Here is a 23,574-nt window from a genome sequence, read left to right as displayed (position 1 = left end):
TAGGACTTGACTGCGCTTGTTTCCTGCCTCAGGCCAGCTAACTCCTGGGTGGGCGTCTCCATCTCCTGACTCCACCCACCTGGTGTGTCAGTCTGAGCCCGAGGAAAGGAATCAAGTTTCACTGGGGATGTCTGCTGTGAAACTGCTGGGGGTGGGGGTGTGTGTGTTGTTACCTGTAGCCCCTGGCTTGTCCAGGGCGCCACATTAACGTCTCTGGTAAACCAAATGGCTGGATGGACGGGGCCCGCAGCCGGCTGCGGTGCTCTCACTCTTCCCGGACGGGTTGATGGTGGCTGTCGTTTTCCTGCACCTGTGAATGTGTATTTGACTCCTATGGCTTCCCACGGGTAGTCCGCTCCCCGGCGTGTAAATGTCGGGAGAGCCCGTTTTGCCCGCAGGCGCTGGCCCTTGGATCTCTGGCCCTTGGCGGTGGCTCTTATCCGGTCAGGTTGGGCTGTTGCCTTCTGACGGGACTTGTTTGGGAATGAACCCCTGAGGTCCAGACCGCAATCAGAGAATTTGACCTTTTCGGCGGCTCCTAGCCTAGTTGGGGTCTGAGTATCCTGCCTTGGTGCTTGGCTTCAATCTGCTGCCCGGTTCGGTACCGGCGGGCCACCGCCCGACCCCGGTCCTACGGATCCGCTGACCTCCAGCAACTCCTGCAGACAGCCACCACCGTCTGCCGACCTTGCTGATTGTGCCTGGCCTCCAACCCAGACACACAAAGTCTTTGCTCCTCTCACTTCCACCTCTCAACTTCAACTCCAACTTCAATCAACTCACTTTTCCCGCCTCCAGGCCTGTGAACTCCTCGGTGGGCGGGGTCAACCGCCTGGCTCCGCCCCACCTGGTGTGGACATCAAGCCTGGAGGGAGGCAACAAGGATTTTGTTTGACTGATGTACCTAGCCAGGGGAGGGTGTGTGTGTGTGTTGCTACTGTACTGTGACCCCTGGGGTCTAGGGCGTCACACTCACAATGACTGCTGAAACCGAGCGCAGCTCCTTGTAGGGGACATAACTGTAATAAAAAGCCGTTTTTAGGTCCTAATCCTCTGCTAATATATTATTTGGTATTTATTTATATTTAATATATATTTATATTTATTTGGTGTTTGGTATATCTTGGGCGTGGCAATGCACTTCAGTGTACCTTCCTACCGTGTTCCCCTGAAAATAAGACCTAGCATGATTTTAGAGGATTTTCGGTATACTTGAAATGCAAGCCCTACTCCAAAATAAGCCCTAGTTACAGTCAGGGCCGGCATTAGAGGGAGTCAAGCTGCACAAAATCTCAGGTCCCCCCCTCTCTTAGTGACCCCAACAGTTGTATTCCTAGGTTAAGATTGTTTAAGGACCCTTGATGACTTCACAGTCATTTGACCAAAGGTCTCTTAATTGCAGGAGTCTAAAGTTGAAGAGCAGACAGGCTGGCATTAGAGATAAGGGAGCGCAAACTGGGCAATTTCAAAGCGACCCCCCCCCCCCACTCTCCTAGGGACCCCAGTATTTATATGCTGATGACAAGACTGCTTAAGGACCTTTGTGACTTCATGTCATGTGACCAAAGGTCTCTTAATTGCATGAGTCTAAAGTTGAAGAGCAGACAGGCTGGCATTTGCGATAAGGGAGAGCAAACTGGGCAATTCCAAGCCCCCCCCCCACACTCTCCTAGGGACCCCAGTATTTATATGCTGATGACAAGACTGCTTAAGGACCTTTGTGACTTCATGTCATGTGGCCAAAGGTCTCTTAATTGCACGAGTCTAAAGTTGAAGAGCAGACAGGCTGGCATTTGCGATAAGGGAGAGCAAACTGGGCAATTTCAAAGGGACCTCCCCCCCACTCTCCTAGGGGCCCCAGTATTTATATGCTGATGACAAGACTGCTTAAGGACCTTTGTGACATCACGTCATGTGACCAAAGGTCTTTTAATTGCAAGAGTCTAAAGCTGAAGAGGAGACAATATGGTGTGTATGTGAAGTGTGTGTGTGTGTGTGAGATAGATAGAGGGATAGATGGATGGATGGATGGATAGAGGGATAGATGGATGGATGGATGGATAGAATGAGAGTATGTTTTGGGGGTTTTGCAAGGCGACTCTCCACTTTCCCCTATATCTTACACCTGTAAAGAACAGCTCACAGATGCAAATTCACTATAACCTGAGACATCAAAGCAATGGCAAATATGCCATCTCGCGTTCTCTAGGTTTCAGGCACTTCTTGTAGGAACACTGGGCTCTGACCCACTCAATTGCCCTCTGCAGCCAACCCTGAAAGCAGGAAGCCAGGGCCCTCAAATTATGTGTGTGACCCACCCAGCTTTACTTCAGTAAAGAGATATTCCCATCTTTATAGATAGATATGGTTGGATAGTACTTGTAGAAACAAGCACTTTTGCAATTTACTGCTTATTAAAACGATCAGCCGTTCTTGAGATATTAACACTTTTCTTTTGAGTACAGCTCGTCGCCTAGGAAACCGACCACCGCTGCGGTCTAGCTTATAAGCACTGTGCTGAAGCTGGCTGGGATTGGGAAGTAACAGCGCACTTCAAAGATCCCACCCAGCTTCAAAACAACACTTACAAGCTATATAGAAAAGAGCTTGTAAGCACTGCAATGAACCTGGCCGCAATTGGGAAGTAACATCGTGCTCCAAAGATCCCTCCCAGCTTCAAAACAACACTTACAAGCTATATAGAAAAGAGCTTGTAAGCACTGCAATGAACCTGGCTGCAATTGGGAAGTAACAGCGTGCTCCAAAGATCCCACCCAGCATCAAAACAACACTTACAAGCTCTATAGAAAAGAGCTTGTAAGCGCTGCGATGAACCTGCCCGCGATTGGGAAGTAATAGCATGCTCCAAAGATACCACCCAGCTTCAAAACAACACTTACAAGCTCTATAGAAAAGAGCTTGTAAGCACTGCACAGAACCTGGCCAGGATTGGGAAGTAACAGCGTCCTCCAAAGATGCCACCCAGTTTCAAAACACTCTTACAAGCTCTATAGAAAAGAGTTTGTAAGCACTGTGCATGCTCTGCAGTCTGGCAGTGATGGGGTCACGCTAGGTGTGCGGAAGTACCACACATATGGCGACAAGGAAGAAAAACCCTAAGTCTACGGAAAAGTGAGATAGTGACCCCCTGACCAAATCTTCCGCTGGTCCCTGTCTCCCCTGACCACCCTAGATAGGTTCAACACCTATGCGCCGATCAGGATACCTGGCCCTGGCTGACCTTGAACTGGGCCTTAGGTAAGGAACGGATGGGATGAGCGCTTAGTCAACCCCACTAAGCTCTAAAGAAGACACAGGGAGCCCAAACAGAGGGAAGGGGATGAACAACTTATCTCCAAGAAGACTCAGAGAGAGGAGCAGCAACAATAATGTTTCTTCAGATGGATACAAGCCGACTGCTTGCATCCAAGACCTATATAGGAATATAACTCTATCACCAGCAAATACCAAGGGGAAATGTGAGTATCTGAAGACACAAGGGGAAGTGCTGATGATTAACAGCAGAAAGGTGAGGATATCCGCAGGGTTCTAAAAGGGAAAGGATAAACCCCAAGCAGAGAAGATACATAGGATACCATATACACCACAGCAGGAAGAATACAATGTCAGGGAGCAGTTTGTGCAGCCAAATGCTGCGACCTAATACAGCCAGACACCACAGGACTGTCTATCAACCATGATACAACTGTGACAGATGGTCTTTCTCCAAAGCAATAAGCTGTCAACAAAAGAAAAGCGTTAATATCTCAAGAACGGATGAAAATTTTAACAGGCCGTAAATTGCAAAATTGCTATTATTTACAAGCACTACCCAAAAATATCTGTTTTCAAAGATGGGAATAACCCCTTTAAATACTGAACAAATAGCCTTTTTCATTGTTAGTGTTTTCCCAAGCCGTATTCTTTCTGTCAGAACCACAAAATAAACAGCTTCACACAATGCAAAGTGCAGAGGAGCAAGTTATAACACGAATACATGTAACAATCAGCCGCTCTGCCCAACAAATCAAACAGGAGCAGCGCAAGTCACATAGATGTCATGGGGATACATGGTGGCCCTTAAAGGGGCAGTCTCTATCAGTGCGGGTTTATTTCCTGACAGACCAAGGCCTTGGCAAAATTAGAAATATTGCCCATATTGCATTTTATTTGTATTCTAACCTTCATATAACCTAAAAAATTGGGATTTTACTGTAAGACGTCACTGTGGTCCCTCCTCTTAAGACGTCACTTTTCTTTTTTTGTCTTGTATTTGTTGATATTTTTTGCATCCAATTCTTCAAATTGTCATGCGCAATTCATGAATATTAATCAAATACAATTTTTTTAACACAAAAATCTGCAAAAATCGCATCTGTAGATAAAATCACTGCAGTTCAGGACCGTAGTATTTGTAGCATTTCTGTCCAAAAATTTTGTGATTTTAAAAAAAAAAAATAACAATTGATGAGTCGGTCGAAAACATCTTGAAATCCCAAAACCCACTGAACCTAGGAGCATAAAAACAGGGGAAAGTCTACAAAACAGATGTACAAAAGGGCGCAAGTTAAAAGAATGATAAGGCACAAATTAAAAATAGGCGAAAAAAAACAAATAAAAATAAGACAATAAAGGTGTAAATACAATAATGAATTGGGCCCTTTGGGTTTTATTCCGCCACATTCTACCACCCGTGTAATCCCTACATTTGATCTGGTGCGCCCCCTCCCCGAAATATACCAGCACCGAAGTGCCATCATCTTCAGTCTCCGCATTGATACGAGCGCTGCTCCTGGCAGACTGGAGGTTAATGCTGTTGCTGCTGTTGGTGTAATCTAGGATTATATTTCTGTGTGGGCCTGGCTGCGATATAATGGGGATTATCCAAAACATTAAAGGCAGACACATCGGGGAGAAGCAGCGAAGACAGAATAGACGAGGACGAGGACTGACCCGTAACATGAGTTAGAAAGTATCTCCAGGCAGGAGCAATAATCACAGCATCACACACCAGCATGGCCGCTGCGCTCAATGGGAAGTTCGAGCTCGTGTCACAGGAAAACCTGGAGAATTATCTGAAAGCTTTAAGTAAGAAATCCACACCATGTAATGGGTGATGATAATACTGAGGGTAATGTGATGGGTGATGATAATACTGAGGGTAATGTGATGGGTGATGATAATACTGGAGATAATGTGATGGGTGATGATAATACTGGGGATAATGTGATGGGTGATGATAATACTGGGGATAATGTGATGGGTGATGATAATACTGGGGATAATGTGATGGGTGATGATAATACTGAGGGTAATGTGATGGGTGATGATAATACTGACGGTAATGTGATGGGAGATGATGATACTGGAGATAATGTGATGGGTGATGATAATACTGGGGATAATGTGTTGGGTGATGATAATACTGACGGTAATGTGATGGGAGATGATGATACTGGAGATAATGTGATGGGTGATGATAATACTGGGATAATGTGATGGGTGATGATAATACTGGGGATAATGTGATGGGTGATGATAATACTGAGGGTAATGTGATGGGTGATGATAATACTGAGGGTAATGTGATGGGTGATGATAATACTGGGATAATGTGATGGGTGATGATAATACTGGGGATAATGTGTTGGGTGATGATAATACTGACGGTAATGTGATGGGAGATGATGATACTGGAGATAATGTGATGGGTGATGATAATACTGGGATAATGTGATGGGTGATGATAATACTGGGGATAATGTGATGGGTGATGATAATACTGGGATAATGTGATGGGTGATGATAATACTGGGATAATGTGATGGGTGATGATAATACTGGGGATAATGTGATGGGTGATGATAATACTGAGGGTAATGTGATGGGTGATGATAATACTGGGATAATGTGATGGGTGATGATAATACTGGGATAATGTGATGGGTGATGATAATACTGGGGATAATGTGATGGGTGATGATAATACTGGGGATAATGTGATGGGTGATGATAATACTGGGGATAATGTGATGGGTGATGATAATACTGGGGATAATGTGATGGGTGATGATAATACTGGGGATAATGTGATGGGTGATGATAATACTGGGGATAATGTGATGGGTGATGAGAATACTGAGGATAATGTGATGGGTGATGATAATACTGGGGATAATCTGATGGGTGATGATAATACTGGGGATAATGTGATGGGTGATGATAATACTGAGGGTAATGTGATGAGTGATGATAATACTGAGGATAATGTGATGGGTGATGATAATACTGGGGGTAATGTGATGAGTGATGATAATACTGAGGATAATGTGATGGGTGATGATAATACTGGGGATAATGTGTTGGGTGATGATAATACTGAGGGTAATGTGATGGGTGATGATAATACTGAGGGTAATGTGATGGGTGATGATGATACTGGGGATAATGTGATGGGTGATGATAACACTGGGGATAATGTGATGGGTGATGATAATACTGGGATAATGTGATGGGTGATGATAATACTGGGATAATGTGATGGGTGATGATAATATTGGGGATAATGTGATGGGTGATGATGATACTGGAGATAATGTGATGGGTGATGATAATACTGGGATAATGTGATGGGTGATGATAATACTGGGGATAATGTGATGGGTGATGATAATACTGAGGGTAATGTGATGGGTGATGATAATACTGGGGATAATCTGATGGGTGATGATAATACTGAGGGTAATGTGATGGGAGATGATGATACTGGGGATAATGTGATGGGTGATGATAATACTGGGATAATGTGATGGGAGATGATGATACTGGGGATAATGTGATGGGAGATGATAATACTGGAGATAATGTGATGGGTGATGATAATACTGGGGATAATGTGATGGGTGATGATAATACTGGGATAATGTGATGGGTGATGATAATACTGGGGATAATGTGATGGGTGATGATAATACTGGGATAATGTGATGGGTGATGATAATACTGGGGATAATGTGATGGGTGATGATAATACTGGGATAATGTGATGGGTGATGATAATACTGGGGATAATGTGATGGGTGATGATAATACTGGGGATAATGTGATGGGTGATGATAAAACTGAGGGTAATGTGATGGGAGATGATGATACTGGGGATAATGTGATGGGTGATGATAATACTGGGGATAATGTGATGGGAGATGATAATACTGGGGATAATGTGATGGGTGATGATAATACTGGGATAATGTGATGGGAGATGATAATACTGGAGATAATGTGATGGGTGATGATAATACTGAGGATAATGTGATGGGTGATGATAATACTGGGGATAATGTTATGGGTGATGATAATACTGAGGATAATGTGATGGGTGATGATAATACTGGGGATAATGTGATGGGTGATGATAATACTGGGGATAATGTGATGGGTGATGATAATACTGGGATAATGTGATGGGTGATGATAATACTGGGGATAATGTGATGGGTGATGATAATACTGGGGATACTGTGATGGGTGATGATAATACTGGGGATAATGTGATGGGTGATGATAATACTGGGGATAATGTGATGGGAGATGATAATACTGGGGATAATGTGATGGGTGATGATAATACTGGGATAATGTGATGGGTGATGATAATACTGGAGATAATGTGATGGGTGATGAGAATACTGGGGATAATGTGATGGGTGATGAGAATACTGGGGATAATGTGATGGGTGATGAGAATACTGGGGATAATGTGATGGGTGATGATAATACTGGGGATAATGTGATGGGTGATGATAATACTGGGGATAATGTGATGGGTGATGATAATACTGGGGATAATGTGATGGGTGATGATGATATTGGGGATAATGTGATGGGTGATGATAATACTGGGATAATGTGATGGGTGATGATAATACTGGGGATAATGTGATGGGTGATGATAATACTGGGGATAATGTGGTGGGTGATGATAATACTGGGGATAATGTGATGGGTGATGATAATACTGGGGATAATGTGATGGGTGATGATAATACTGGGGATAATGTGATGGGTGATGATAACACTGGGGATAATGTGATGGGTGATGAGAATACTGGGGATAATGGGATGGGTGATGAGAATACTGGGGATAATGTGGTGGGTGATGATAATACTGAGGATAATGTGATGGGTGATGATAATACTGGGGATAATGTGATGGGTGATGATAATACTGGGGATAATGTGATGGGTGATGATAATACTGGGGATAATGTGGTGGGTGATGATAATACTGAGGATAATGTGATGGGTGATGATAATACTGGGGATAATGTGATGGGTAATGATAATACTGGGGATAATGTGATGGGTGATGATAATACTGGGGATAATCTGATGGGTGATGATAATACTGGAGATAATGTGATGGGTGATGATGATATTGGGGATAATGTGGTGGGTGATGATAATACTGGGGATAATGTGATGGGTGATGATGATACTGGGGATAATGTGATGGGTGATGATGATACTGGGGATAATGTGATGGGTGATGATAATACTGGGGATATTGTGATGGGTGATGAGAATACTGAGGATAATGTGATGGGTGATGATATTGGGGATAATGTGATGGGTGATGATAATACTGGGGTTAATGTGATGGGTGATGATAATACTGGGGATAATGTGATGGGTAATGATAATACTGGGGTTAATGTGATGGGTGATGATGATACTGGGGATAATGTGATGGGTGATGATAATACTGGGGATAATGTGATGGGTGATGATAATACTGGGGATAATGTGATGGGTGATGATAATACTGGGGATAATGTGATGGGTGATGATAATACTGGGGATAATGTGATGGGAGATGATAATACTGGGGATAATGTGATGGGTGATGATAATACTGGGGATAATGTGATGGGTGATGATAATACTGGGGATAATGTGATGGGTGATGATAATACTGGGGATAATGTGATGGGTGATGATAATACTGGAGATAATGTGATGGGTGATGAGAATACTGGGGATAATGTGATGGGTGATGAGAATACTGGGGATAATGTGACGGGTGATGAGAATACTGGGTATAATGTGATGGGTGATGAGAATACTGGGGATAATGTGATGGGTGATGATAATACTGGGGATAATGTGATGGGTGATGATGATATTGGGGATAATGTGATGGGTGATGATAATACTGGGGATAATGTGATTGGTGATGATAATACTGGGGATAATGTGATTGGTGATGATAATACTGGGGATAATGTGATGGGTGATGAGAATACTGGGGATAATGTGATGGGTGATGATAATACTGGAGATAATGTGATGGGTGATGAGAATACTGGGGATAATGTGATGGGTGATGAGAATACTGGGGATAATGTGATGGGTGATGATAATACTGGGGATAATGTGATGGGTGATGATAATACTGGGGATAATGTGATGGGTGATGATGATATTGGGGATAATGTGATGGGTGATGATAATACTGGGATAATGTGATGGGTGATGATAATACTGGGGATAATGTGATGGGTGATGATAATACTGGGGATAATGTGGTGGGTGATGATAATACTGGGGATAATGTGATGGGTGATGATAATACTGGAGATAATGTGATGGGTGATGATAATACTGCGGATAATGTGATGGGTGATGATAACACTGGGGATAATGTGATGGGTGATGAGAATACTGGGGATAATGTGATGGGTGATGAGAATACTGGGGATAATGTGGTGGGTGATGATAATACTGAGGATAATGTGATGGGTGATGATAATACTGGGGATAATGTGATGGGTGATGATAATACTGGGGATAATGTGATGGGTGATGATAATACTGGGGATAATGTGGTGGATGATGATAATACTGAGGATAATGTGATGGGTGATGATAATACTGGGGATAATGTGATGGGTGATGATAATACTGGGGATAATGTGGTGGGTGATGATAATACTGAGGATAATGTGATGGGTGATGATAATACTGGGGATAATGTGATGGGTGATGATAATACTGGGGATAATCTGATGGGTGATGATAATACTGGAGATAATGTGATGGGTGATGATGATATTGGGGATAATGTGATGGGTGATGATAATACTGGGGATAATGTGATGGGTGATGATGATACTGGGGATAATGTGATGGGTGATGATGATACTGGGGATAATGTGATGGGTGATGATAATACTGGGGATAATGTGATGGGTGATGAGAATACTGAGGATAATGTGATGGGTGATGATGATATTGGGGATAATGTGATGGGTGATGATAATACTGGGGTTAATGTGATGGGTGATGATAATACTGGGGATAATGTGATGGGTGATGATAATACTGGGGTTAATGTGATGGGTGATGATGATACTGGGGATAATGTGATGGGTGATGATGATACTGGGGATAATGTGATGGGTGATGATAATACTGGGGATAATGTGATGGGTGATGATAATACTGGGGATAATGTGATGGGTGATGATAATACTGGGGATAATGTGATGGGTGATGATAATACTGGGGATAATGTGATGGGAGATGATAATACTGGGGATAATGTGATGGGTGATGATAATACTGGGATAATGTGATGGGTGATGATAATACTGGAGATAATGTGATGGGTGATGAGAATACTGGGGATAATGTGATGGGTGATGAGAATACTGGAGATAATGTGATGGGTGATGATAATACTGGGGATAATGTGATGGGTGATGATAATACTGGGGATAATGTGATGGGTGATGATGATATTGGGGATAATGTGATGGGTGATGATAATACTGGGGATAATGTGATTGGTGATGATAATACTGGGGATAATGTGATGGGTGATGATAATACTGGGGATAATGTGATTGGTGATGATAATACTGGGGATAATGTGATGGGTGATGAGAATACTGGGGATAATGTGATGGGTGATGATAATACTGGAGATAATGTGATGGGTGATGAGAATACTGGGGATAATGTGATGGGTGATGAGAATACTGGGGATAATGTGATGGGTGATGATAATACTGGGGATTATGTCATGGGTGATGATAGTACTGGGGATAATGTGATGGGTGATGATAATACTGGAGATAATGTGATGGGTGATGATGATATTGGGGATAATGTGATGGGTGATGAGAATACTGGGGATAATGTGATGGGTGATGATAATACTGGGGATAATGTGATGGGTGATGATAATACTGGGGATAATGTGGTGGGTGATGATAATACTGAGGATAATGTGATGGGTGATGATAATACTGGGGATAATGTGATGGGTGATGATAATACTGGGGATAATCTGATGGGTGATGATAATACTGGAGATAATGTGATGGGTGATGATGATATTGGGGATAATGTGATGGGTGATGATAATACTGGGGATAATGTGATGGGTGATGATGATACTGGGGATAATGTGATGGGTGATGATGATACTGGGGATAATGTGATGGGTGATGATAATACTGGGGATAATGTGATGGGTGATGAGAATACTGAGGATAATGTGATGGGTGATGATGATATTGGGGATAATGTGATGGGTGATGATAATACTGGGGTTAATGTGATGGGTGATGATAATACTGGGGATAATGTGATGGGTGATGATAATACTGGGGTTAATGTGATGGGTGATGATGATACTGGGGATAATGTGATGGGTGATGATGATACTGGGGATAATGTGATGGGTGATGATAATACTGGGGATAATGTGATGGGTGATGATAATACTGGGGATAATGTGATGGGTGATGATAATACTGGGGATAATGTGATGGGTGATGATAATACTGGGGATAATGTGATGGGAGATGATAATACTGGGGATAATGTGATGGGTGATGATAATACTGGGATAATGTGATGGGTGATGATAATACTGGAGATAATGTGATGGGTGATGAGAATACTGGGGATAATGTGATGGGTGATGAGAATACTGGGGATAATGTGATGGGTGATGAGAATACTGGGGATAATGTGATGGGTGATGATAATACTGGAGATAATGTGATGGGTGATGAGAATACTGGGGATAATGTGATGGGTGATGATAATACTGGAGATAATGTGATGGGTGATGAGAATACTGGGGATAATGTGATGGGTGATGATAATACTGGGGATAATGTGATGGGTGATGATAATACTGGGGATAATGTGATGGGTGATGATAATACTGGAGATAATGTGATGGGTGATGATAATACTGGGGATAATGTGATGGGTGATGATAATACTGGGGATAATGTGATGGGTGATGATGATATTGGGGATAATGTGATGGGTGATGATAATACTGGGGATAATGTGATTGGTGATGATAATACTGGGGATAATGTGATGGGTGATGAGAATACTGGGGATAATGTGATGGGTGATGATAATACTGGAGATAATGTGATGGGTGATGAGAATACTGGGGATAATGTGATGGGTGATGAGAATACTGGGGATAATGTGATGGGTGATGATAATACTGGGGATAATGTGATGGGTGATGATAATACTGGGGATAATGTGATGGATGATGATGATATTGGGGATAATGTGATGGGTGATGATAATACTGGGATAATGTGATGGGTGATGATAATACTGGGGATAATGTGATGGGTGATGATAATACTGGGGATAATGTGGTGGGTGATGATAATACTGGGGATAATGTGATGGGTGATGATAATACTGGGGATAATGTGATGGGTGATGATAACACTGGGGATAATGTGATGGGTGATGAGAATACTGGGGATAATGTGATGGGTGATGAGAATACTGGGGATAATGTGGTGGGTGATGATAATACTGAGGATAATGTGATGGGTGATGATAATACTGGGGATAATGTGATGGGTGATGATAATACTGGGGATAATGTGATGGGTGATGATAATACTGGGGATAATGTGGTGGGTGATGATAATACTGAGGATAATGTGATGGGTGATGATAATACTGGGGATAATGTGATGGGTGATGATAATACTGGGGATAATGTGATGGGTGATGATAATACTGGGGATAATGTGATGGGTGATGATAATACTGGGGATAATCTGATGGGTGATGATAATACTGAGGATAATGTGATGGGTGATGATAATACTGGGGATAATGTGATGGGTGATGATAATACTGGGGATAATCTGATGGGTGATGATAATACTGGAGATAATGTGATGGGTGATGATGATATTGGGGATAATGTGATGGGTGATGATAATACTGGGGATAATGTGATGGGTGATGATGATACTGGGGATAATGTGATGGGTGATGATGATACTGGGGATAATGTGATGGGTGATGATAATACTGGGGATAATGTGATGGGTGATGAGAATACTGAGGATAATGTGATGGGTGATGATGATATTGGGGATAATGTGATGGGTGATGATAATACTGGGATAATGTGATGAGTGATGATAATACTGGGATAATGTGATGGGTGATGATAATACTGGGGATAATGTGATGAGTGATGATAATACTGGGGATAATGTGATGGGTGATGATAATACTGGGGATAATGTGATGGGTGATGATAATACTGGGGATAATGTGATGGGTGATGATAATACTGGGGATTATTATTATTATTATTTATTATTATAGCGCCATTTATTCCATGGCGCTTTACAAGTGAAAGAGGGTATACGTACAACAATCATTAACAGTACAAGACAGACTGATATAGGAGGAGAGAGGACCCTGCCCGCGAGGACTCACAGTCTACAGGAGGAGAGAGGACCCTGCCCGCGAGGGCTCACAGTCTACAGGGAATGGGTGATGGTACAATAGGTGAGGAGAGAGCTGGTTGCACAGTTGTCTACTGGGCTGAGGGCTATTGTAGGTTGTAGGCTTGTTGGAAGAGGTGGGTCTTGAGGTTCCTCTTGAAGCTTTCCACGGTAGGGGAGAGTCTGATGTGCTGAGGTAGAGCGTTCCAGAGTATGGGGGATGCACGGGAGAAATCTTGTACACGATTGTGGGAAGAGGAGATAAGAGAGGAGCAGAGAAGGAGATCTTGTGAGGATCTAAGGTTGCGTGCAGGTAGGTACCGGGAGACTAGGTCACAGATGTAGGGAGGAGACAGGTTGTGCATGGCTTTGTATGTCATGGTTAATGTTTTGAACTGGAGTCGTTGGGCGATGGGAAGCCAGTGAAGGGATTGGCAGAGTGGCGAGGCTGGGGAGTAGCGAGGGGAGAGGTGGATTAAGCGGGCTGCAGAGTTTAGGATAGATTGGAGGGGTGCAAGAGTGTTGGAAGGGAGGCCAGAGAGCAGGAGGTTGCAGTAGTCGAGGCGGGAGATGATGAGGGCATGCACTAATGTTTTTGCAGATTCTTGGTTAAGAAAAGCACGGATCCGGGAGATATTTTTGAGTTGTAGTCTGCATGAGGTGAAGAGGGCTTGGATGTGTGGCTTGAAGGATAGAGCAGAGTCGAGGGTCACTCCAAGGCAACGAGCTTGTGAGACTGGGGTGAGTGAGCAACCATAATGTGATGGGTGATGATAATACTGGGGATAATGTGATGGGTGATGAGAATACTGGGGATAATGTGATGGGTGATGATAATACTGGGGATAATGTGGTGGGTGATGATAATACTGGGGATAATGTGGTGGGTGATGAGAATACTGGGGATAATGTGATGGGTGATGATAATACTGGGGATAATGTGGTGGATGATGAGAATACTGGGGATAATGTGATGGGTGATGATAATACTGGGGATAATGTGATGGGTGATGATAACACTGGGGATAATGTGATGGGTGATGATAATACTGGGGATTATGTGATGGGTGATGATAATACTGGGGATAATGTGATGGGTGATGATAATACTGGGGATAATGTGATGGGTGATGATAATACTGGGGATAATGTGATGGGTGATGATAATACTGGGGATAATGTGATGGGTGATGATAATACTGGGGACAATGTGATGGGTGATGATAATACTGGGATAATGTGATGGGTGATGATAATACTGGGGATAATGTGATGGGTGATGATAATACTGGGATAATGTGATGGGTGATGAGAATACTGGGGATAATGTGATGGGTGATGATAATACTGGGGACAATGTGATGGGTGATGATAACACTGGGGATAATGTGATGGGTGATGATAACACTGGGGATAATGTGATGGGTGAAGATAATACTGGGGATAATGTGATGGGTGATGATAATACTGAGGGTAATGTGATGGGTGATGATAACACTGGGGATAATGTGATGGGTGATGATAATACTGAGGGTAATGTGATGGGTGATGATAATACTGAGGGTAATGTGATGGGTGATGATAACACTGGGGATAATGTGATGGGTGAAGATAATACTGGGGATAATGTGATGGGTGATGAGAATACTGGGGATAATGTGATGGGTGATGATAATACTGGGGATAATGTGATGGGTGATGATAACACTGGGGATAATGTGATGGGTGATGATAATACTGAGGGTAATGTGATGGGTGATGATAACACTGGGGATAATGTGATGGGTGAAGATAATACTGGGATAATGTGATGGGTGATGATAATACTGGGATAATGTGATGGGTGATGATAATACTGGGGATAATGTGATGGGTGATGATAATACTGGGGATAATGTGATGGGTGATGAGAATACTGGGGATAATGTGATGGGTGATGATAATACTGGGGATAATGTGATGGGTGATGATAATACTGGGGATAATGTGATGGGTGATGATAATACTGGGGATAATGTGATGGGTGATGAGAATACTGGGGATAATGTGATGGGTGATGATAATACTGGGGATAATGTGATGGGTGATGATAATACTGGGGATAATGTGATGGGTGATGATAACACTGGGGATAATGTGATGGGTGATGATAATACTGAGGGTAATGTGATGGGTGATGATAATACTGGGGATAATGTGATGGGTGATGATAATACTGAGGGTAATGTGATGGGTGATGATAATACTGGGGATAATGTGATGGGTGATGATAATACTGGGGATAATGTGATGGGTGATGATAACACTGGGGATAATGTGATGGGTGATGATAATACTGAGGGTAATGTGATGGGTGATGATAATACTGGGGATAATGTGATGGGTGATGATAATACTGAGGGTAATGTGATGGGTGATGATAATACTGGGGATAATGTGATGGGTGATGATAATACTGGGGATAATGTGATGGGTGATGATAATACTGGGGATAATGTGATGGGTGATGATAATACTGGGGATAATGTGATGGGTGATGATAATACTGGGGATAATGTGATGGGTGATGATGATACTGGGGATAATGTGATGGGTGATGATAATACTGGGGATAATGTGATGGGTGATGAGAATACTGGGGATAATGTGATGGGTGATGATAATACTGGGGATAATGTGATGGGTGATGATGATACTGGGGATAATGTGATGGGTGATGATAATACTGGGGATAATGTGATGGGTGATGATAATACTGGGGATAATGTGATGGGTGATGATAATACTGGAGATAATGTGATGGGTGATGATAATACTGGGGATAATGTGATGGGTGATGATAATACTGGGGATAATGTGATGGGTGATGATAATACTGGGGATAATGTGATGGGTGATGATAACACTGGGGATAATGTGATGGGTGATGATAATATTTGGTGACATCGTGTCTTCAGATCTTAATGTGGCTTTGCGGAAGATCGTTCTCCTTCTTCGTCCGGAGAAGGAATTCATCGTGGACGGGAACCACATGATCATCCGGACACTCAGCACCTTCCGGAATTACATCATGGATTTCACCCTGGGGGAAGAATTTGAAGAAGACTTGGGAGTCATAGACGGGCGAATCTGCAAGGTACAAGTGTGCGGAGAATGAGTGACCCCGGGGTATAGGAGTCTGAACACTGAGTACAGTGATGGCGGAGGGGAGGTGGGGAAAACCAAGGAGGTTCCTGAGGACAAAATCTCATCAGCAAGTCCACTTCATTATCTCTGGATGTTACCACTGAAAACTTTAGCCCCCCTAGACCACCAGGGATGTTACCACTGAAAGCACTAATTACACCCTAGACTCACAGGAATATTACCACTGAAAGCCTCAACACTCTAAACCCCCAGGGATGTTACCACTAAAGGCTTCAACACTATAGACCACCAAAGATGTTACCACTGAGAGCACTCAAACCCTAGACCAATATTGAAGGCTTCAAGACTCTAGACTACCAGGGATATTACCACTTATATATTCCACACTCTAGATCATCACGGATGTTACCACTAATAGTTCCAGCATCCTGGACCAAAAGTATGTTACCACTAACCGTGTCAGTACTCTAGAGCATCATGGATGTTACCACTGACGTCATCCACACATTAAACCAGTAGATGTGTGACCACTGATAGCCCAAACATTCCAGATCTCTTAGGATATTACCACTGACAGATTAAACATTCTGGACCACTAAGGCTGTTATCACTGAAAACGGCAACACTGTAGACCACCAGGGACATTACCACTGAAAGCTTCAACACTGTAGACCACCAGAGACATTACCACTGAAAGCTTTAACACTCTAGACCACCAGAGATATTACCCCGATAGCTCCAACAACCTAGAATACCAAGGATGTTACCACTTTAAACGACCAGGTATGTTACCTCTGACATCTCTAACACCAGAGACCATCAGAGATGTTACCACTGACAGCGCCTACAACCTACACCACCAGGAAAGCTTTTACTGACATAGTCAACACCAGAGGCCACCTGGGATACTTCAAATGACAGCTCCAACAATCTGGTCTGATGGTAACCATTAACTCGCCTTCCTAACACTTCTTTGTTCGGATAACCCCTGACTTGAAGTACCGTGGGGTCTATCCAGGGAGTCGCTACTGCAATTTCTCCCCTATGTTCGGCCCGTTTGCCGGCAGCGTGGACCAGGTGAGATGGCTTCAAGCTATGTCTCCTTATGGGTCCCTGCGTTACTGCTGAGGCTAGGACCTGTGAGGTTGGTGAGGTACTTGTAGTTCCCCTCACCGGCAGGTTTAGCAGGTAGTTAAACTTGAGCCTGCTCTAGGAACCTGTATCCCGTATGTGCCTAGTCACCCGGAGTCCCCGTACTCGACTCTCTCTCTGTCTTTCTGACTGACTGGTAACCGTTCTCCCCCGCTCACGGCTACTCCACGCGCAGGTTCTGACTAGTGGCCACGCGCGTCTCCCCTAGCAACTCCTGTGCTCACCACTACCAGACTGGCTCGCTCCACTCCTTTCCTGACAGCCTCTGCCTTTAGCTCCCAGCCCCTCCGCTACACCTCTCGATGAGATTTGAAAGCTATCCCCCCTCTGGAGACTACCCATGGGTCCCCTCTAATGGTGTGGAAGACCTGGTTGCTACGTGTCTGTGCGTACACACCCCATTCCGGCCTTTAGGATTACCTGGAAGTACTGTCCCAGCATGGGTGCAGTACTCAGTGGTGCCTGACCAGGTCAGGGGCGCCACATCAACACCAGAGGCCACTAGTGAATATACCTCTGACATCCTTAACACCAGAGGCCATCAGAAATGTTACCACTGATCCTCCAATGTAACAGGATGCCACACTCCACTAGACTGTTGGGCTCCTTCCCATTAACTAAGCCGGTCACACCCACTAACCTGGAAGGAGCCCATACATTCTAGGCTCAACCCTTCTTCCTCAGGCAGCCATCTTCTTCTCCAGTTCCCTTTTCCTGTCTCAGGAACTTAACTCTCTCAGTCTTCTCCCAGGGGCTAAACCTTTCCTTAAAGGGAACCTGTCACCAGATTTTGGCAGCCTAAACTAAAGCTAGCACCAAAGGTGCACGTTACCCCCCGACAACCCCTGTGGACCCAAAAAATACCTTTAGAAAATCTCCCGCCATGTACAGTATGTAAACTGTCCAGTCAGGTCCGATGGGCGTCCTAATCTGCGCCTCCTGTCCCTCCTCTCGCCATCCTCTTGTGCTGATTGACGTGGATGACACCTCGGACGCTATCCACGTGCCTGTGCAGACATATTCCCGGCTCGCGCAGCTGCACTTTCCTCAGCCCTATTGCGAGCAGAGCCGAAAACATAGGTGTGCCTGCGCTAACTGGCTAGTTCTCTGCGCAGGCATCACCCGCTTCATCCATATCGCCGGGCAAAATCTCGCGCCTGCCAGAGAACTCGCTAGTTCGTGAAGGCCCACTTATGTTTTCGGATCTGCCTTCAACAGGGCAGATCAAATTGCTCCTTTGCGAGCCGGGAATATGGAGATTTTGCCCGTCTACGTGGATGGCATCTGAGGCCTCAGCCACGTCAATTAGCACAGGAGAAGGGCGAAAGGAGGGACAGGAGGCGCAGATTAGGATGCACATTGGACTGGACAATTTACCGTACATACAGGGCATGAGATTTTGTAAAGGTATTATGGGGGTCTATGGCGGGGTCAGGGGTAATGTGCAGTTTCATGGAAAATTTTTAATTTTAGAAAAAGTTTTAATTTAGAAGGCCAAAATCTGGTGACAGGTTCCTTTTAACCCCTGGTGTCCCTGCTGTGGGATGCGGCCGAGGTACCCAGCCCAGCCTCCTACCCAGCAGCTTGTACATTTCTATCTCTTACCCTGTCTAGCATTCTCATATCTCACTTCCTAAATAAACATGACCCATAATATCCACATGTTACTTTACACATATAATAGACTGTATATTAAGGGAGTCCTACCCGGCCTCAGCGCCACCTGGCGGTCGGTGTCTTCAGGGGTGAGTTTCCATACACCGACCACCTTCTTACACCAACAGCCTAGGCCACCAGGGAAGCTATTTGTCATGTAGAGCTGTTGAAGGGACTTCATCCCCCTCTTCTTCACCAGCCACAGGTCGTCATGGCGATTATCTGATTGGCCTGGAAGCTTAAGGTATTTATGACTTTGGGTGATGGTAGAACCAAAGCCAAAAGCTGCAGAGAAAGACAATTCTTTGTAATATTGGCGGGAAAACTCCCAAAGCAGGTTTTGAAGTGCGACTTTAATGCTAGAAAGATGAAAAACACATTGCCAGAATCCCTGCGTCGTGCGGAACCCAGCGCACCGTCTCACCTGACGAGGAGATCGACGGAATCACGACAAATTAGTATTGGCCAGTAAAATTGTGCTAGAGGCGTTGTGTTTGGTATCAATGTAACTGTAAAATCGAGATATTAAATATGACGCTAATATCTTTCACCTGTGTGACCCAGGGGCAAAGATATGAAAAACCCTAGAATTATGGAACTTTGTGACCATCTCAAGCCCAGCCCACAAGTGACTGTAAAATGATGTCACAGGCAAGGGGGGCTAGCAAGAGCATAAGAGACAGTTCCTGTCTTGGGGGCTCAGTCAGCACGAGGAGGGCATCATGAAGGGTGATGCTGGCCGATTCTAACATCTCTTGGAGTTCCCTCCTACTCCCTAAGCAGACGTCACTTCTATGGCACAAGCTTAGTAAGTTTCACGTTTATACCTTTTATTTTATGTAACTGTTATGCCGTAATGTGTATTGTTCCCTTTTGTAAATTCCTGTATATTCTTTAAACACTGCCTATTTTCGGATTAAATATATAAAAATTTAAGAGTTTCTTTCCTTATGCTTTATATACGAATCCAAAACCCCGAAGGGCCTTATGCTATCTGAAACGGGTTCCCAGCTACCTGTAGAAAGTCTGGGTGGTGGCAGCGTAATTGTTATTGCATAGAATTATTGGAGTGCTATCATTAAGGGTACCGAGGTATATAAATATTCCATTAGCAGGAATCGGGGATATATACATTTACCCTTGCTGTGAGACCTCCAATATTTGGCATTATCAGCTCAGCAGCCTCATCTTATGCATTGTCCTGCAGTACCAAAAGTGGCCTGCAGACAAGGGGGGCGCTAGAGAGTAGTCGTGTGTAACAAATCAGTGAACAGCTGCGGATTTCTGAGGGACTTCCCCGGCTGTTCGTGACAAATTGGTGGCAAGCGGTGGGATATATAAAGCATTAGTGATCTGGTTTGAGCAATCATCCCTTTCACTAAAAACTTGCAAAAGTTTTGAGGATTGAACTCAGTGTTTAAATATACCTGGAACAATACTGTACGTGTAGCAGTTACCCCCTCCCCTTCTCTCTTGTTTTCTATCCTATCTTTTATTTGGCAATTATGGATGCTGTGTCAGAAGCCTGGTACAATCAGCAGAAGAAGGAAGTTCTTGCTGCACTCTGCAGATCCAAGTTGATTGATGGCCATGGCAAAACGAGGCAAGACCTCATTAAAGAACTTTTACAATGGGACGCAGAGCACGTTCATTCCCCCAGTGCTGGAGAAGAGGAGGCAAGCCAAGCCCAGGATAGTGCTTCTGCAGAGTCCCCACCATCAACTGCAAGCCAGAGCAGTGACCGGGGCAACATGGACTCTTTCCTGAAGATGGCTCTACAACAATTCGCTGCAGATGACCGGCAGGGACGGCTAAACCTCATTCAGCAATATCGAGAGGCTGAGAGAGCCGAGCGAGAGGCTGAGAGAGCCGAGCGAGAGGCTGAGCGAGCCGAGCGAGAGCGCCAAGCCCAGAGAGACCATGAATTGAATATCCTCAAAGCCCGGCAGCAGACATCTTCCTCACTAAACGGTGAGTCCAATAATGCCAGCAGCTTTAAGCCCCGACCGGAGCACTTTCTTGTGATGGAAAAGGACGGGGATTTGGACACCTTTCTGAGGGGATTTGAAAAGACTTGCTTGCAGTACCAGTTGCCCTCAACACAATGGGCACAATACTTAACCCCAGGGCTGCGAGGCAAGGCCCTGGACGCGTTTGCCAGTCTCCCTCAAGAGCAGAGTGGAGACTATGGGGCCATAAAGCAGGCCCTAGTACGGAAGTATCAGCTGACTCCGGAGGTGTACCGAAAAAAATTCTGGACCCTCCAGCTCGGACCTCATGACAGCTACAGCGATTTGGAGGGTGGGCTCCAGCACACCTTTGACCAGTGGATCCAAGGACTGTCCGTTACAACCTTTGAGGAGTTAAAGGACCTCATGGTGAAGGACCAACTCCTACATGTCTGTCCTGTGGAGGTTCGACAGTTTGTTATGGACCGAGAGCCCAAGGAGGCCTCAAAAGCAGCCCAGATTGCCGACGCCTATGTGGCCAACCGTGCATCGGAGGTGCGGAAGCCGTCCACCACTAGCTGGAAAGGGGGTAAGATGACAACTACAACCACCCCTGCCCCTACCAGCCGACCTCCCGTAGGTCCTGTTTCATCCACCAGTGCCCGGCCCACCTCTGACACTCGCAGGTGTTTTTCCTGCAACCTGCCTGGACACCTCAGCTCTGGTTGCCCAGAGAGGCAGAAGAGGAACCCCACATCCAAGGCCCAAGGGCCCACTGGAACTGTCCTTTTGGCAAGGAAGGCGGGTGGTAGGGCCTGCGAAAACCTACACCCCGTCACCGTAGGCGGAACCCCCACTGTGGGGCTCAAGGACACTGGGGCCGACAGAACACTGGTCCGCCCTGAACTGGTACCCCCTGAAAACTTTATCCCGGGAAAACTCCTGACTGTCGCCTTGGCGGGGGGTGTCCACCACTCCTTCCCAATGGCCCTGATTCCCCTCGACTGGGGTGCTGGGAGAGGGTGGAGGGAAGTGGGGGTGGATGAACATCTACCAACCAATGTTTTATTGGGGACTGATCTGGGGCGATTAGTTGCACAATTTCTCCCTGATGATCCTCCCGAATCCAAAAAGTCATGTGATACAAATGTTGTTGATCAGTCATGTGATGCAAATGTTGTTAAATCATGTGATGCAAATGTTGTTGATAAGTCATGCGACCCGAATGCGGATATCCAGAACGTGATTACAAATGTTGTGCATGGTAATAAAGTGGAGGTTTGTACAGGGGAACTCAGCCATGCCACGCGGCAGGGTGACGTGGCTGAGGACAACCCCAAGGTAGCAAGTGTCTGTGCTGACAGAGATGGAGGCAGACATGAGAACCACGAGGACAGTGGTCGAATGCAGCTGAGCAGTGTCACAGCGGACAGTGACACAGCCAGTAGTACCTGTCAGGCTGATGGGGAAGAGTGGTTATTCCCCGGGGAGACAGCCTTCATCGGTGCTGTCACCCGCAGTCAGAGTGCCCAGAACGCAAATGAAACCTTGCCTGCTGACACCTCTTCACCCAGAGGGATAACGGAACTGGTTACGGACCCAGAGCAGGTCCCAGAGGGTCCTGGTGAGGTTGGAACCTTAACGTCACTTTTGGCTGCTTCTAGCCAAGAGTTTCAGGTGGCTCTACGAACTGATGCCAGTCTAAAGACGTTAAGGGACCTCGCAGAGAAGCCCTCTTCCGAGACCGATAAGGAGAAGGTATTCTGGGACCAGGGAAAGTTGTACCGGGAGACAATTCCCTGTAACCCCCAACAAGAGTGGCTGAAGGAAAAACAGCTGGTGGTGCCTCACCGCTTTAGGAGTGA

General features: G+C 44.8%; 1 protein-coding gene across 1 annotated transcript in view; it reads left to right on the top strand.

The window, feature by feature from the left end:
- Positions 1-4,858: 4,858 nt before the first annotated feature.
- The window catches only part of RBP5 (retinol binding protein 5), a 29,466-nt gene continuing 10,750 nt past the window's right edge, over positions 4,859-23,574 (top strand). The window contains exons 1-2 of the mRNA XM_075352205.1: positions 4,859-5,088; positions 16,763-16,941. Of these exons, the coding sequence (XP_075208320.1) occupies positions 5,016-5,088; positions 16,763-16,941 (252 nt within the window). The 5' untranslated portion in view covers positions 4,859-5,015. The remainder of the gene's footprint in view (positions 5,089-16,762; positions 16,942-23,574) is intronic.

The sequence above is a fragment of the Anomaloglossus baeobatrachus genome, chromosome 5 (assembly GCF_048569485.1).
Source record: "Anomaloglossus baeobatrachus isolate aAnoBae1 chromosome 5, aAnoBae1.hap1, whole genome shotgun sequence".
Taxonomy (NCBI): Eukaryota; Metazoa; Chordata; class Amphibia; order Anura; family Aromobatidae; genus Anomaloglossus; species Anomaloglossus baeobatrachus.
This window is presented reverse-complemented; position numbering and strand designations above follow the sequence as displayed.